The sequence below is a fragment of the Andrographis paniculata genome, unplaced genomic scaffold, assembly GCF_009805555.1.
Source record: "Andrographis paniculata isolate CXL003 unplaced genomic scaffold, ASM980555v1 Contig35END, whole genome shotgun sequence".
NCBI classification, from domain to species: domain Eukaryota; kingdom Viridiplantae; phylum Streptophyta; class Magnoliopsida; order Lamiales; family Acanthaceae; genus Andrographis; species Andrographis paniculata.
Genome location: NW_026137568.1, coordinates 4,851,099 through 4,868,532, shown reverse-complemented (window position 1 = coordinate 4,868,532; position 17,434 = coordinate 4,851,099). Strand labels below are relative to the sequence as shown.

At 38.0% G+C, this 17,434-nt stretch overlaps 1 protein-coding gene across 1 annotated transcript; it reads right to left on the bottom strand.

The window, feature by feature from the left end:
• Nucleotides 1–11,080: 11,080 nt before the first annotated feature.
• Nucleotides 11,081–11,890, bottom strand: LOC127249167 (uncharacterized). The gene has a single exon (XM_051271860.1). It carries the CDS (start codon nucleotides 11,888–11,890, stop codon nucleotides 11,081–11,083), a length of 810 nt encoding a protein of 269 aa, XP_051127817.1.
• Between the last annotated feature and the right edge of the window lie 5,544 nt (nucleotides 11,891–17,434).

Genomic DNA, 17,434 nt, shown 5'->3' with positions numbered 1-17,434 from the left:
CTTCCGTTATTCAACATTTCAAATTCTATACATCAGCATCTTGGTACACTATACACAACATCGATAGACTTCGGTTGAATTGAACTAGGCTTCGACTGGAAATAAAGAATGAACTCAAAATAAGGCTTCTCCACAAACTACAACAAGAAGAACAACAATTTAATTTAAATAGGGTAAAAGGAGAGAAAATTTAAACTATATTATGTTTGAAAAAGGCGGATAGGAAGGAGAAAACTTACCGAAACTTAAACATGAAGAGCAATGAGATTGAATGTCGGTTTCAATAACGCACTCGGCCTCGTCGATATTAAGAACAATGATAGAGAGTTGAACAAGAAGATGACAAATTTCAAGATGAAGGTTTGAAGAAACGGACGAGGGAAGATTCTTACCCTAGCCGAAGGTAAACGAAGAAGAGGAAGAATGAATGAGATTTTGCAAATCCAGTAATTTGTTAAAAGTCAAAATGACAATCCTACCCCCTTCAATCTAGATCATCAGATTTTGATCTAATATGATGAACGATGAACATTTTATTAGCATGGTGCTGATGAGTTGACCCATTAGCATTGGATCCGCCTCTCCAAATCATAGATTTCAAATAATTTGTTAGCAAAATATTTGAAATGAACACGAAAATTGTCTTAATAATTAGTAAGCATGTATATTGGTGGTGATTTATGTGTTTACGGGTCACACCAATACTACACTAATTTGACTCAGTCAACACAAATCAACAAGTGGACAATGCATTTATATATGTAACAACATAATAATATATTATATACATCTATGTTTTTTGGAATTAATGTATACAAATGACAAGCCTCGTAATGTGAAACACTTAGAAAAATTCAGAGGGCACTCTTTCTACTCCCGCGCCAGTGTCCCATCAAAATTAGGTCTTCACATGAGATCCCCAGAAAGTGTCTCTAGCGCGACCCATCAGGTAAGTTTTTGTATGCCTTGCCTTTGTGAATCCTCATGGGTTTTCATATTTGATACCCGATTGTTAGCATTTTAAAATTTACGGCCCCACCGTTTCCACACCCCTCTCGGCTTTCTCACCGGTTGTAGTTTGGCCACTCCTAAGTAGGTGGTTTTTCTCCCTTCTCTCTTACTGATAAGATCAAATCTTAGATATTTATAGATTGTATATTTTTCTTATATTGTATTATTTTGTTTCCTTGTACAGTGGACATATTTTTTTAATTCCTTTATATATATCAATTCACACCGATCACAAGATCATCGGTGATTACTCAAATCACACTTTCATGGTATCATAGCAGGTACTACGGAAACCCTAGCTGTTATTCTTCTTCTCTTTCTCATTGCATATTTTTCTTCTTGTTCTCACTACATTCATGGCGACCACAAATGCTTCAGATGCAGTCCCGATTGCCACAATGATCTATATTGTGACAATCAAGTTATCCTCATCCAACTTTCTCTTATGGAAGCAACAAATTTCACCCATGCTCACATGCTTTGGCCTGCTCAATCATGTGGATAGATCATCTCCCCCACCCGCTGGAAAGATAACCAACCGTGATGGATCTGAATCTCTAAACCCAGAGTATAATACTTGGCACATCATAGATCAAAAAATTCTTGGCGTTCTTTTCTCTACTCTCATAGAAGAAGCTATGGCAGAAGTCGTGGATTGCACCTCATCGAGGGCTGCATGGATTGCCTTAGAGGCTGCCTTCTCCCATTCTTTTACCTCTAGGACAAATCATTTACGTGAGGAGTTATTGTCTATGGGTCGCGGTTCCCTTTCCAAGACTACAGAAAACGATTCAAAAATATTTGTGATCAATTGTCGGCCATTGGACGTGCTGTTGATGAGTCTGACAAATTGTACTAGTTCCTTCGTGGTTTGGGAATCCAGTTTGCTAGTTTTTCCAATACTCGAATGGCGATGTCTCTAGTTCCTTCATTTCCAGATCTTCTTCATCAAGCTGTCCAATTTGAACTCTTGCACAGGTCAATGGACAATGCTTCTTCTCAGCCACTAGCTTTTATTACTTCCGCACGTCGCTCTTCCACTAGTTCCGGTAGATTTGCTTATTCTCTAAGCTCACATCAAGGATATTCCAGAATAAGCCAATTTGTTTGGGGTCATTTGGGTGGTTTTTTCTCTATTGGGTGAGGTAATTTTTCTACTCTACGCAAACCGAGGTGTCAAATATGCAAGGGAGAACATTATGCAGATAAGTGCCCTCTTTATCTCAACAAAGGCAGTAATTATGTCGATCTTGCCCAAGCTTTTCATGCCTCTTGTGCAATTGAGCCCAATCAGCATGGCTCTGCATCCAACTGGTACATCGATTCAGGTGCCTCCGCTCACATTGCTGCCCAAAAATCCTCTCTAAATTCGGCCGTCTCTTATACTGGTAATCATTCTGTTATTATTGGGAATGGTACACCTTTATCTATCTCGCATATTGGTACACACTGCATATCTCCGAAAATGAAACTCACTAATGTTCTTGTTGTGCCTCAAATAACAAGAAATCTTTTATCTATAAGCAAATTGACAACTGATTATCCGGTTGAGGGTGTTTTTACTAATGATTCTTTTGCTATTCAGCACCGCCTCACAAAGGCGACCCTGGCTTAGGGCAGTTGTGAAAATGGGCTTTATGTCTTGAAGACAAGTTCTGCAATATTTCTTACTTCTGTTAAAAATTCTAAAATAAGAGCAAGTTATGATTTATGGCATTTACGTCTGGGGCATGTCCCATCTTCTACTATTACATTGTTGAATAAAATTGGGCACTTATCTGTTACTTCAATATTGCCGAGCCCAGAACTTTGCTCCCCCTGCCAGTTAGCCAAGAGCAAGAGACTTTCTTTCCAGTTAAATGAGAAACAAGCTTCTTATGTATTGGATCTTATTAATTGTGATTTATAGGGTTCCACACCTGTTATATCTCGTGATGATTTTTGTTATTATGTGGCATTTATAGATGATTGTTCATGTTTCACTTGGCTATATTCATTGAATGCTAAATCGGATTTTTATGATGTGCTCATGAGATTTAATAACTATGTGTGCAATCACTTCTCCACCACCATTAAAGTGTTTCAAAGTGATGGTGGCACTGAATTTGTTAACAGTCGTGTTCGAGAGTTCATGCAAGCTAATGGGATACATCATCGCTTATCTTGTCCGCACACTCCGCAACAAAATGGCCGAGCTGAGAGAAAGCATCACCATATCACCGAGACAGGTTTATCAATGATGTTTCATGCTAATATGCCCACTAGTTTTTTAGTTCGATGCCTTTGCCACTACTGCATTTATCGTCAACTGTGTTCCTCAACTGTATTGGCTCAAAAATCTCATTTTGAGGTTCTTTTTACAGTTCCTCCAAACTATGCAAACTTCAAACCCTTCGGTTGTAGAGTATATCATTATCTCAGGGATTATTCTCCACACAAATTGGCCCCCTACAGTCGACCATGCATATTTTTGGGCTACACCTCTGTATATAAGGGTTTCTGGTATTACGATTTTGATTCTGGAAAAATATTTCACACTCGACATGCACAATTTGATAAAACACTTTTCCCGTTTGCATAAACCTCTACCTCCATAGCACAAGAATTCTTGGATATTGCCACTTTCATTGACAATGATTTCGTCAATTCCCCTTCCGTTCTTGAATTACCGATCTCTCGTCCATCTATAACTCCACCATCCACTACTTTCTGGCCTTGTTTGCTCGGGACTCCCACTACTGAGTTCCCACCACCAGCTCCACCTATTCATGACTTGCCATATATTGATGATACTCATGGAGCATCTCCCCCTGCCCCACCAGTTGCTCCGTAGCAAGAACATCATATGGTCACACGATCTAAAGCTGGTATCTTCAAACCACGATACCCAGTGGATTATGCCTCTATAGCTTTGCTATCCACTCTGGTTACAAATTCAGAACCTCGCAGTTTCAAATCTGCACAGAAATCACCACATTCGTTAGCCGCTATGCAGGAAGAAATTGATGCATTGCACTATAATTGCACATGGGACTTGGTACCTCCACCCGAAAATGTTAATATTTTTTGGGTCGAAATGATTTTATCGCACAAAATACCGCTCTGATGGCCCTATTGAGTGACATAAGGCTAGACTTGTTGCTCAAGGCTTTACACAAATTCCTGGTGCTAATTTCCATCATACATTTAGCCCTGGTGTCAAGGCTTCCACAGTCCGCATAATTCTTGCCTTATCAGTTCATTACAACTGGCCTTTGCATCAACTTGATGTTAAAAATGCATTTCTCAATGGTGTGCTTAGTAAACCTATCTACATGGCTCAACCACATGGTTTCGTCGATCCACAATTCCCAACTCATGTATGCCGTTTAAAAAAGGCTCTATATGGTTTACGCCAAGCTCCACTGGCTTGGTTTCAGCGATTTAGCTCTTTCCTCATCTCTCTCGGCTTTGCTCAGAGTCGTTCGGATCCTTCTTTATTCTCCATGAACCAAGGCAAGAATATTATCTTTCTCCTTTTATATGTTGATGACATAATAATTACTGGTAGTCACGCCGAGTCGCTTACTCATTTTATCAATCGTATTGGCACTGAATTTTCTATTAAAGACCTTGGTCAACTAACATATTTTTTTGGTCTGGAGGTATCACACTTATCCCGTGGTCTCTTTGTTAGCCAAGCAAAATATGCGCATGATATTCTGCAGCGCACACAACTTCTTGATTCAAAGCCGGTACCAACTCTGTTGGTGTCCGGTGAGACACTTACCAAAGATGGCGATCCCTTTTCTGACCACTTTTTATCACTTGCTTGTGGGTGCGCTTCAGTATTTAACCATCACTAGACCGGACTTGTCATATGCTGTAAATCTTGTAAGTCAGTTTTTGCAATTTCCGACAGAGGATCATTTCTTGGTTGTAAAAAGAATTTTGCGCTATGTTAAGGGGACATTATCCTTTGGTCTCTATTTCACATCATATCCTGCCCTCTCCCTAATTGGATACTGAGATGTAGATTGGGCTAGGTGCCCTGATATGCATCGATATACGTAAAATTACTCTATTTTCCTTGGAGAAAATCTTGTATCCTGGAGTGCCAAGAAGCAACCAACAAATTCTCACTCCAGTTGCGAATCCGAGTATTGTGCTATGGCCACTACTGCTTCTGAGTTGGTTTGGATTTCAACGTTTCTCTCTGAACTACAGGTTGGTCTTTCTGGTTGTCTGTTGCTCTTCAGTGATAATAGTAGCGTTGTTTTTCTCAGTTAGAATCCGGTTGCTCATAAACACGCCAAACATATCGACATTGACTGCCACTTCATAAGAGAACTAGTCTACGCGGGTCAGTTAACTACACGCTATGTTCCTCCATCTCTTCAGTTTGCCGATGTTTCACAAAAAGTCTTCCATGCCCTGCTTTTGAACTTCTCTGATCCAAGCATTGCGTTTGCATGCATCCTACGCAGCGCTTGACGGGGGGTGATAAGATCAAATCTTAGATATTTATAGATTGTATATTTTCCTTCTGTTGTATTATTTTGTTTCCTTGTGTAACAGACATATTTTTGTAATTCCTTTATATATATATATATATATATCAATTCACACCGATCACAAGATCAGCGGTGATAACTCAAATCACACTTTCACTTACCTTATTTCTCTTTGTCCTCTGTCCCTCCCTTCCCTGCCCTCGTAGCTTGTTCGCGATTTTTATTTGTTTTCTTTTGTGTTTTCATTCTATTTTTTTATTGGTTCTTGTTGGTGTTGGTTGTTGTGAGATTCCGCCTTGGCTGAATCGGTTCTCCTTCCTAAAAAAAGTTGCATTGAAATTCTTCGATCTTCTTCATGTATGCCACCTATTTAAAAAAAATTCCAAAACTATCTTTGGTAGGAATTAGAAATTGTGATGTTAAAATTTGGAATCATGAGATAATGAGATCTATCTGGTTAGCATTTCATGACCAAGAGAAAGCATCTAAAAATAAATAAATAAATTATGATTAGTAAGAAGAGAGAAACAAAAATCCATCAAAAGTTTTCAAAAAATTATTATAATAATATCAAGGGGAACCTTAGAGGGTTAAATGTTGCAATACAAAGATGATTATTATTGATACATACACCTCTGGAAAGTCATGGGTGCATTACATAGACCGAAAGACATTCACCCATATGTAAAAGTTCCATAAAGGCATAGAAAAGTAGTTTTATCCACATCAGTTGGGTTGATAGATATGATGATATCTAGAATAACCACATAAAAAGCAATAAAATTCATGCCCGGTTAGCTTCTCCAATGCAAAGGGAAGTGATCCTTTTGTATGACTTTTTGTTTAACTTCATATAATCAATGCATACTCGCCATCACGTTACTGTCCTTGTCATGAATGCCTCTTCTTTTTTGTTTGTTTCCTAAGAAAATCATCAATTTTGGTATGACTTTAGTTGGGCTGACCCATTCACTATAAGAGATTTCCATAATTATACCTGCATGAAAATTCTTTGTTACCTTATTTTTTACGGCCTCTTGTATATTCTCATTGAGGCGAAATTGTGGTTGGTGATAGGGCTTAGTGTTTTCCTCCAGATAGATGTTATACAGGCAAATAGCAGGACTAAATCCCATTGATATTTCTAATGGACCAAGCGATTGCTAATTTGTACTTTCTCAGTAATGAAAGGAGTTTCTCTTCCTAATCGTTGTGAAGGGTGCTAGATATAACCATTGGAAATGATTTTCCTTCTCCTAAGAAGGGATGTATGATGTGATCAAGTAGCTTGATAAATTCACACATTTGTTGCTCATTTGCGACTACAGGTTTTGCTGGTATTGTGTCACAAGGGGAATCATCGGTCATTTTGTTGCTTTCCAAATTTTCATCTGATAATTCATAAAGTTGAAACCTTTTTTGACGTGATTCCTTCAAAATGTATTATACATTAAATAGTAGGCTAGAGTTCTTATAAAGTTTAGCTCCAATGCATTTGGATCAAAGCCGTTTGTTCCATGATGAAGATGCAATACAGTGTCTTTCATGAGAAAAGTGACTTTGTCCTTGCTAAGTTGCAATGTCAATTCGTCTTTGGTGGCAATGCTATTTTCTTGTGCAATAGCGAGAAAAAAGGTTTCCCTAAAATAAAAAAAAGTGTCTTTACCCTCATTTATTCCCGCCACTATTTATAAAATCAGCAAGGAATATAAATCATGTACTTGTACTAGAATATCAAATATAATTTCTTTTGGATTTTGAACAAATTTATCAGCTAATTGAACGATTGTTCTACAAGGAATCATAGTATGAAGTCCTAATTTCTTGTACAATGAATATGACATAAGGTTAATGCTAGCGCCAAAACACAACGGTTTTTCAGGTTCAGGATTTCCTAATTTACAAGATTTAATAAAGTTTCCTGGATCACCTATTTTTTTAGAATTTTCACCTTAAAAATATTGCAGTACAATTCGCAATTAGTTGGATTTGCACATCTGCATGTGATAGTGTTCGCCTTTTAGCTATTATTGTTGGAAAATTGATGTTGTGGCTACGATCAAAATAGAATAAAAATAGGGCTGGATAATTGTTATTCTCTAAAAAAACTGCACTGAAAATCCCCTTCTTTGATTTACATAAAATCCTCTTAGTTATTGACTCATCCACCTACCTCGAATACGGAAAATATAAATCAAGGAAAGTCTATCCTCTAATTTATTTATTAAACAAAGAAGATATATTATGCCAAAATTGCTTCACTAAATTAAATTCTACCAAAACAAGTTTATTTCCTAACACCCCTTCTTAAACTTGTAATCCTCATCCTTTCACCAATCGGAGATAGTTTCTCAATCTCCAAAAATCTTCATTCTTCAATGCTTTCGTGAATATGTCAGCCACTTGATCCTTGGACTTCACGTAATTCAACAACACTTCTTTGTTGTTAACGCATTCTCGGACATAGTGATATTTTGTATCAATATGCTTGCTCATCTCATGGAAGGTCGGATTTTTCCCAAGCACGATCGCCGATTTATTGTCGATGCAGACTTCCGTTGCTCCAGTTTGCTCAATCTTCAGAATTTTCATTAATTTTCTCAACCAAACAGCATGGCAAACACAATACGCAGCAGCCACATATTCAGCTTGGCAAGATAAAAGTGTGACAATTGGTTGTTTCTTTGAACTCCAAGAAAATGCAGTGTCACCAGCAAAGAACACAAAACCTCCTGTGTTTTTCCGATCATCAATATCACCACTCCAATCGCTATCACTGTACCCAATCATCTGGAATTCAGCTCCTGCAGAATAGAACAAACCAAAGCTGGAACTTCATTTCATGTATCGAAGAATTCTTTTGGCAACCTTCATGTGATTAATGGTCGGAGCTTCCATGTATCTACTTATCAATCCAACTGCGCATAAAATATCAGGTCTTGTAAAAGTCAAAAACTGCAGTCTTCCAACCAGTCTTCTAAATAAAGTTGTGTCAACTCTTTCTCCATCATCACATTTCGACAACTTTGTACCACACTCCACTGGAGTAGCTACTGGACAACTTCGATCCATCTTAACTTCCTTTGAAATTGCCTCTGCATATCACTTCTGAGACATGAAAATCCCGTCATCACTTTGCATAACTTCAATGCCCAAGTAATATGCCATGATACCTAAGTCTGTCATCTCAAATTCTGCAGTCATCTTCCTTTTAAAATCTTTAATCAGCCGCCGGTTACTTCCTGTGAATATTAAATCATCCACATATAAGCACACATACATAATTTCTCTAGATTCACGCTCGCAGAGCATATTCATACGGGCATCGAATAAATCTATTATGCTGAAAATACTCGTCAATTCTTTTGTACCAAGCTCTTGGAGCTTGTTTTAGACCATATAGTGCCTCCTTTAGTTTCAACACCTTATCTTGGTGACCTTTTATCACATATCCTTTAGGTTTTTGCATGTAAAAATCTTCTTCCAATGTTCCATTCAGAAATGTCGATTTCACATCCATTTGAATTTTTTTTTATCTCTTATTGCAGCCAACGCAATGACCAAGCGTATTGTTTCCATGCGTGCTACTGGTGCAAATACCTCATCGTAATCAATTCCAGCCTTTTTTGTGAATCCTTTCGCCATCAGCCTCGCTTTATACTTCTCCATAGTTCCATTTGCATTCTTTTCTACTTGTAAATCCACTTGACTCTTACCGGATTTTTTCCTTAAGGAAGTGTTGAAAGTTTCCAAGTATCATTCTTACGGATTGCCTTCATCTCTTCATCCATCGCCTTCTGCCATTTTTCATCACGAGTAGCCTCTTCAAATGTCATCGGCTCAGAATCAGCAATGAGACAATACATTGATAAATCTGGAACTTCCTCTGTTTCTGCATAAATATCGTCTAAAGTTCTCATTCTGCGAATATGTTGAGAAGATGATCCAAGGGACACAACTCCTTGCAATTGCTGAGATGACGCAGGTGATGCCTTTGCTGCATCTTTACCTTCATAATTCGAATCATTCAGAAAAATGTCATCGAATGATGAAATAAAATTATATCTTTCATCAGTTGAAGTGTCCCAGTCGCACTTTTCATGTTCATCGAAATCCACATCTCTGCTTATTATCACTTTCTGACTCAGAGGATCAACAATTTGTATCCTTAAGAATTTTCAGCATATCCCACGAAAACAAACTTCTTGCTTTTGTCATCCAATTTGCTTCGAACTTCATCAGACATATGAATGTACCATATACACCCAGAAACTGTCAAATGTGCAATGCTTGGTTTTCTTCCACTTCACGCTTCTTGTGGTGTTTGGTTTAACAGCTTATTCGAAGGACATCGATTGATCATATACACTGCACAAGTTACAGCTTCTGCCCAGAATTCCTTTGGCATTAATTTCGTTTTCAGTATACTGCAAACCATGTCAAGGATAGCTCTGTTCTTTCGCTCCACAATCCCATTTTGATGTGGCGACCCTTGGAACACTTAAGTCATTTCGAATCCCTTATTGATCACAAAATTGATGAAACTGATTCAAATTGAATTCTCCACCACGATCAGTTCTTATAGCCTTGAGTTGACAACCACTTCCATAGTTCATGAGGGCTTTGAATTTTTTAAATGCCGAAAATGCTTCAGATTTCTCTTTCAAAAAAATAAACCCAAGTCTTTCATATAAAATCATCGATAAACAACAAGAAATACTTGTTACCTCCAAATAAACTTGGCTTGGTTGGACCACATATGTCAGCATGTACCAATTCAAGCTTCCGAGAGGTTTTCATAAAGGACTCCTTGGGAAAGCTCTTTCGAGATTGTTTGCCATACATACAACCATCACAAATTTGATTAGGATGTTGTATAGATGACAAACCATAAACCAGTCTACTCTTGGACAACAACTTCAGTCCATCAAAATTCAGGTGTCCCAATCTAAGATGCCATAGCCACCATACATCATCCACACACGCCTTCAAGCATTTGGGATTATCATAATTTATCTTCAACATGAACATTTTATTTCTCGACTTTGGGACTTTTGCAATAACCATTCCTTCCTTATTTTTCATAATCAGCCCCTGCCCGCTCATCGTCACCAAGTATCCCTTTTCTAGCAATTGACCGATGCTCAGAATATTTGTTTACGATGCAAGCACATAATAAACATCAGAGATGAAGTCATGATTATCATTTTTCAACTTAATAAGGATATCACCTCTCCCCATGACTGGAACTTTAGACTTATCTCCAAAAGAAATATTTTCAATTATCGATTCATCAAGATTGTAGAACAAATCTCTAGTTCCCATCATACGGTTGCTTGCACACGAATCAAGAAACCAGGACTGATATTCTTTTTTCTCCTCTCTATCACAAGTCAATAACAGAGTAGCGTCCTCCAATTTCTGTACTATAGCTTCGGCATAATTGACCTTCTATTCTCTCCGTGGATTTTATCTACATTCAGCAGCAAAATGACCAAAGTTTTGACAATTAAAACACTGGACATGAGATTTTGTTCCTCGACCACCTTGAAATCGACCTGCTCACGAAAATTATATCACTGATTTTGAGTACCAGTTCTTTCCCCATGTGGAGTATTTCGTCCTTCTCTTTCTCTACCAAGATTTCCACATGACCATCCATGATCTCGTCCTCCAAATCTGCCATGGCCCCTTTGGTTTCCAACAGACTCTTGTGAATCCTCTGTCTTACTCAAGTTTAAAATGGCTTGCAACATTTGGGTATGTGGCTCAACTCGAGTTCTCATCCTCTCTTCATAGGCTTGCAACGAACCCAACAATTGATCGACTGAAAGTTCTTCTAGGTCTTTCAATTCTTCAATTGTAGTGACCACATAATCAAACTTTGGGGCTAGTGACTGAAGTATTTTCTCAATCACTTGAATATCGTTAATTTTTTGATCGTATCTCTTAAGTTGGTTTACCACAACCAAAACTCTGTTGAAATATTCTTCAACCAACTCACATTCTTTCATCACAAGTCTCTCAAAATTGCCTCGCAATGTTTGTAGCCGTACCTTGATTACTTTCTCCTTCCCCTTGAACGAATTACTCAATATTTTGCCAGGCCTCCTTTGCACTTCCCGCAGAAGAGATCTTCTCAAACATTGATTCATCCAAGCACATTGAATTAGGGTAAGTGCTTGTTGATCTTTCTTATATGATTTCTGCAGTGCTTCCTTATTTTCTGTAGAAAATATCTCATCTTTTGTAGGTTGTTCGTACCCATTATCGATGATCTCCCACGCATCTTGGGAACCTAATAGCGGCTTCATCCTTATGCACCAATTATCGTAATTTTCCTTTGTAAGTTTTGAGAACTGGAAGGGAAGCATTCCATACTTCATCTTTGTGGCTTGGATCGTCTATGCTCTGATACCACTTTGTGGGAAAACCGATGTTGTGGCTACGATCAAAACAGAGTAAAAAACAGGATTGGATAATTGTTATTCTCTAAAAAATTGCACTGAAAATCCCCTTCTTTGATTTACATAAAATCCTCTCAGTTATTGACTCATCCACCAAAACAAGTTTATTTCTTAAAAAATTATATTTTTCAAAAAATTAGTATAAGCTGGTATCTTCAGTAAAGCATAAAAAAAAAGTATGGTACCATTAACATACTATAATAAAAATGCAAACTTAAAAAATTTATTATCAATGTCATTGTGCACGAGTGTCTAGGGATATGACATTCATGAAACACTTGAGATGGTGCTTGCAAATTGCAAACCTCGTCTTTATTGCTCTCTACTTGTGGTCATTTCTCCTATTTGCTTTGATTACCGACAACAACATGATGGGTTAAAAAATATGGATTAATGGAAATATTTTTACCATGAGATGGTGGCTGAAGTTGCTTCCCTCTCCCAGTTTTGTTCGTCTTCGCCTCCTTCAGAATTTTGTCCAATGTGCTTAGTTGTTGACCTGAAGTGCGGGACTTTAATTGTTCAGCTATCTAGCCACCCGAGTGTCTAGTAGTTTGATTGTTGCAGTAGTATTTTTTTGGAGTTGGGTCATCTCCTGCATCTGGCAACGTATTCCTCTAACATAGTGATGGATTGTTGGGGCACTATGGGTTGTGGTGAACGCTGGTAGGGGAGAAGAATCATAGTATAAAGATGGTTATGGGTGGTAATACCCTTTCCTGAGTTGTTGGTAGAGGTGGCCCTTGTTGAAATTGCATGGGATGTTGTTGCAATTAGAGTTGTGGTGATTCAAATTTTTAGTAACAACCTCCTGTATTTTGTTGTTTTCTATAATGGTTATGGGGAGGATGTTGGTTTAGAGAACCTACAAAGCATATTGTCTCTAAATTTGATGTGGATTTTGATTTGTATTCAATTGTCTCTAAAATTATGTTCTGCAACTTCCGACACAATGATTTCCCATAACATTTTCAAATTCAGACATTCTACAATGGCATAGATGTTCAACTCAAAATTGCTCAAGATTTAGTTGATTCGAGGTGCTACAGACATAAAAGAAAAAATAAAAAAGATATCAGAAAGGCTAAGAAATTGGCCAAAACCTAACTGCACACCAAGCAAGGGATTATACGAGTACCATACATAGTTTCGCAAGAGGGCAAATTTGATAATCTAAATGTATAGGTGAAAGAACTCAAGAGGCTAATCAAATAGGATGTTTTGGGTCAAGCCAAAAAGAAGAAAGATCAAGCCTAAGGTAGTGTTTCATCTGCCTCGTGCTTCAATTAAGAAATATCCAGTTGTTGCTGAGCAATTTTACTGGTGGGATAGGAGCGGGATAGGAATTGTTGTACTAATTCAATAAATATGGCAGTTGTTGGGATGGAGTTGACCCATTTGCGGGATTCGCTTTGTAATAAAAATGGAAATAAAATGAGCTTGACAATGTTGGAATATACTCCATTCATTTTGAACATAGAGCAAACCTTAGAAAAGTTCTTTAGATAATCATAAGGATTTCCGTGTTTGAGACCACTGAAGCTGTCCTTGCCCACCATAGAGACTAAAACTGGTTGAAACTTGAAGTGGTGATCCGCTGTTGGTGCATCGAGAGAACCAAAGTGGCATCCAATAAAGCTTTGTAATAGGAATCCATATGTACATTGTTTTGTGGAGCCTACAGATTCCAACCTGTGTTCTGATTCCCTAGCTGATTAGTGAATGGGAATTAGGGGCAATTTTTTTGCCATTCTCAAGAATAGCTAACATTTCCTGAAAATCCTGATTTTGAAGCAGTTGAGTTTGTTCCACCCTCTCCACATGATCTCGCAACTCAACTATCCCCTGTTGCATTTTCTGAAGAGCTTGCAAAAGAATAACATCAACAAGCAGTGCCACTTGTTCAGCTTTCGGTTGAGAACCTATGGTAGTTGATGGATATCAACATTCTTATTAGAAACCATTGATTCTTTCCTTGCCTTTCGGTGAGACAACATTGAGTACGATCGCTAGTTCTTGTAAAAGTTTAATTGGCGGAGTCCTTACATTACCAACTACTTTGATGAGACTCACTCATCACGTTAGATGTCCATTGTGACCTGTCTAGAAGGCTTCTTAGCTATTTCTCGCTTAATTTTGCCTTTTTTTGTAACAATGTATGTTTTTCCAAAAACTCTATATTTCCCGTCTTTCTAAAGCAGTAGGTGCACGCCTTCCAAGTCAAATTCTAAACATAATCTCATAAATTCCCACTCTTTATACGTCAAGATATCAAATATCAAAAAATCTCAATTTGCAATCGGAATGTTTTACCAAGGGTAGTAATTTTCTAGGTACCAATTCTATTGTGCTCGATATGGTGCACTTCGCAAAATCCTAAGTGAATTTTCAATATCTTTCAAAAATTTCTTTCTTCTAGAATACTCAATTTGTGGGATTGGTTATTTAAGTTCTTCACCGGTAACTTGCACTACTTGCCTTCTCCTGACAAACGAGCTTCTTGATATTCCTAGTGAACTTAGACTCTAGTGATGCAACCTCAGTTTTCAAGTTGGCTTTTCTTTTCTCCTAAAAGAGTTCCACATCTTGGAAAATGTCTAAGAGGTCAAATTCAATATCTGGTAATGTTTTGGCTGGTAGATCTTTCAAATACCCTTTGCAACATAGGATTCACCTTTGTATAACAACAATTTGTGGAGTGGTCACCCCTGTATAATAATCACAATTAAAAACTTTGATGTTATGGATGGACGCAACTAGGGCCGTTTTGAACTCATGCAATTTAGAAAATGGGATTAAATCTAATTTTCCTTCCCTAAGTTGTTTTGGGTACCCACTTTAATCCTTTGCAAAGTGAGAATAACAGCTTGGCTATGGTCAAATAATAGTGAGGGTAACACGAACACAATACTGAAGTTTCAGGAAAAATTTTAGAAATCGGCTTATAGGTAAATTTCAATCCAATCCCAATAGAAATCAGTTCCTTGGGACAAAAAAAAAAATGCTCTAACTACATTAGCATGCAATAAATATAAATATGCACATAGAACATGAGAATTACACAAACAGTAAGGGAAAATTATTCTATCGATTTTAGTCGCTCTAGGGTCAAAATAGGAAGTTTGATATAAGAAATTTGGGTACCTTGGAATGTTTACAATACCTAAAAATTGTGGATCGGTATGAATAGAAATGCTTGAAATTGAATTTGGAAGCTCGGACATAAAAAGGGTTTGAGAGAGTTTGTATCTTGGGTGACAAGAAAACTGAAGAATTTTAGGGGTTTTAAAGTTTCTAAGGGATAAACTTGTAATTTTATATGCTATGGGATGAAAATGTAGTTTCAGAAAGATCTGAGGTATGATTGAAAGAATTAGAATTGAGGATCATCGCAAAGCGTGATCACAGGGTCCTAGAGTTCTAAACCTAAAAAGTGATTAAATATAATAGAACACAGTAAAACTAGCTATGACGTGATGAAGAGAAATGAATCAGCCAAATTTTAATTAAAAAGTAGTAACAACAATCTAAGGTAATAGCGAGTCAGATGACTGAGATAGTGGGGAAATTTTTCTCCTAACACTGAATCATTTCTCACCCTCTAACAACTAGTTCTAGACTGTTGATTGTCGACACTCTCATTAATAGGTGTTAGCATTTGAACTTGTAGCACATGCAACATGGAATATTCTTTGATGTATAGCTTGAGGCACACTCAATTAATGAGGAAACCTTCATGGTCATTGGAGGGATTCAGGTAAGATATTTGCACGCTCCATGGGTTAGTACCTCTTTGACAATGTAGGGTCTAGTCCACTGTGATTTGAGTTTATCTAAAAAAAAAATGCAGTGGAAATTACAAAGGAGTACATTATCCCTCTATGTGAAGTGCTTCAGCCAAATCACTTTGTCATGGTAGAATCGAGCTTGCTCCTTGTAAATATTTATATATTAAAAAAAAAGGAAGTCGAACTCATCCAAATCCATGAAGAAATTATTTTTCTTTTCTGATGTTGGGTGTAGATCAAAATTCAAAAATGGAATCACCCAATAAGTTTTATGCTCCAACTACTGAGTTTGTGAGTCGTGAAGCATAGAGAAACCTTCAACGCATTCTATTGACTAGAAACCCATCATGATCATCTAATGAAATAAAGATCATAATACGGCTCCATCAGGTAACACTTGTTTTACAATGAATGGCCTAGTCCACACAACTTCAATTTCACTAGAAATAAATGCAGTCTAGAGTTTTAGAGTACGATTGTATCTTCTGCTGAGACGAGTTTGTGGCAAATTATCTTGTCATGATAAATACGAGTTCGCTCCTAGTAGAGTTTTGTGCTTTCATAGGCAAGGAAGGGAAACTCATAAAAAAAATCCACCATATAATATTTTCTCTTTTTTTGGGCTACTAAGATATCAAAGTTTAGCCATTGAATATCCCAATAAACTTTATGTTCCATTTTGAAAGATACGTGGTAAGATTTCCCACAAACTAACTTGAATGGGGACATCTCAATTGATGTTTTAAAAGCATTACGGTAGGCCCATAGTGCATCATCCCGTTTTAGAGATCAATATTTGCAAATCTTGTTGATAGAGGCCTATAAAATATATTTAAATTGAAAGCTTCTCATTTCAACTTGGCCACTAAATTGTGGATGATAGAGAATACAAATGGTATAGTGGATGTTGTACTTCGCGAGAAGTGCAACGAACCACTTGTTGACTAATTGTGTGCATCAATCGCTAATAATAGCTGGAAGGTCAGACCCCGTTGTTAGCCTTCCGGCCAGTGTACTCCGGGAGCAGATCCAGGGGGAAATTCAGTCCTCTTTCAAGAATCTGCCCTGAAACTTTCAAGGTACATTAACGATGTGCTGAAGCCCACTATCCGGACTAAATTTGCTCTACTTCAGGAGGAAAAAGCCTGAAAGGCAAGGCCCCAATGGCCAGCTCCAATATGCTGAAAACCTAGCCTCCCACCACTCTCACAAGCAGCTCCGGGGTGGATCCGACCTCCCGGGTGTTCAAGTATGGTCATTTCACAATATTTGGCATAAACGGATCTGTAGAACCTCCATTCAATGCCCGGAAGCTTGGAGAATCTAGCATGCCGGCTGGGCAGGCCTCCTTCCGGCCACCTCCGATAGATGGATTTGCCATGACCTTCGGGTCAATACCATCATCTCCATATTGGCAGCCGAATTTGTCATTCACCGGACCTACTTTCAGCACCCCAACTCCTGTTCTGGGCCTCTAAGGAAATCTGACGGCCGGACAAGGGACTTCCAATGCTTGGAGGCAAGGCGACAATGTTTCCAGCACCTTTCTTCGCCTCAACACCTTCTGGAACAATGTGGGGAATAGGGGGAGTTGTCCCGATGACATCCCAATACAATGGGGGCAAGTAGCTGCTACAGAATGTCAGTTTGTCGTTGGTTCCGGGGTACAGAAGAA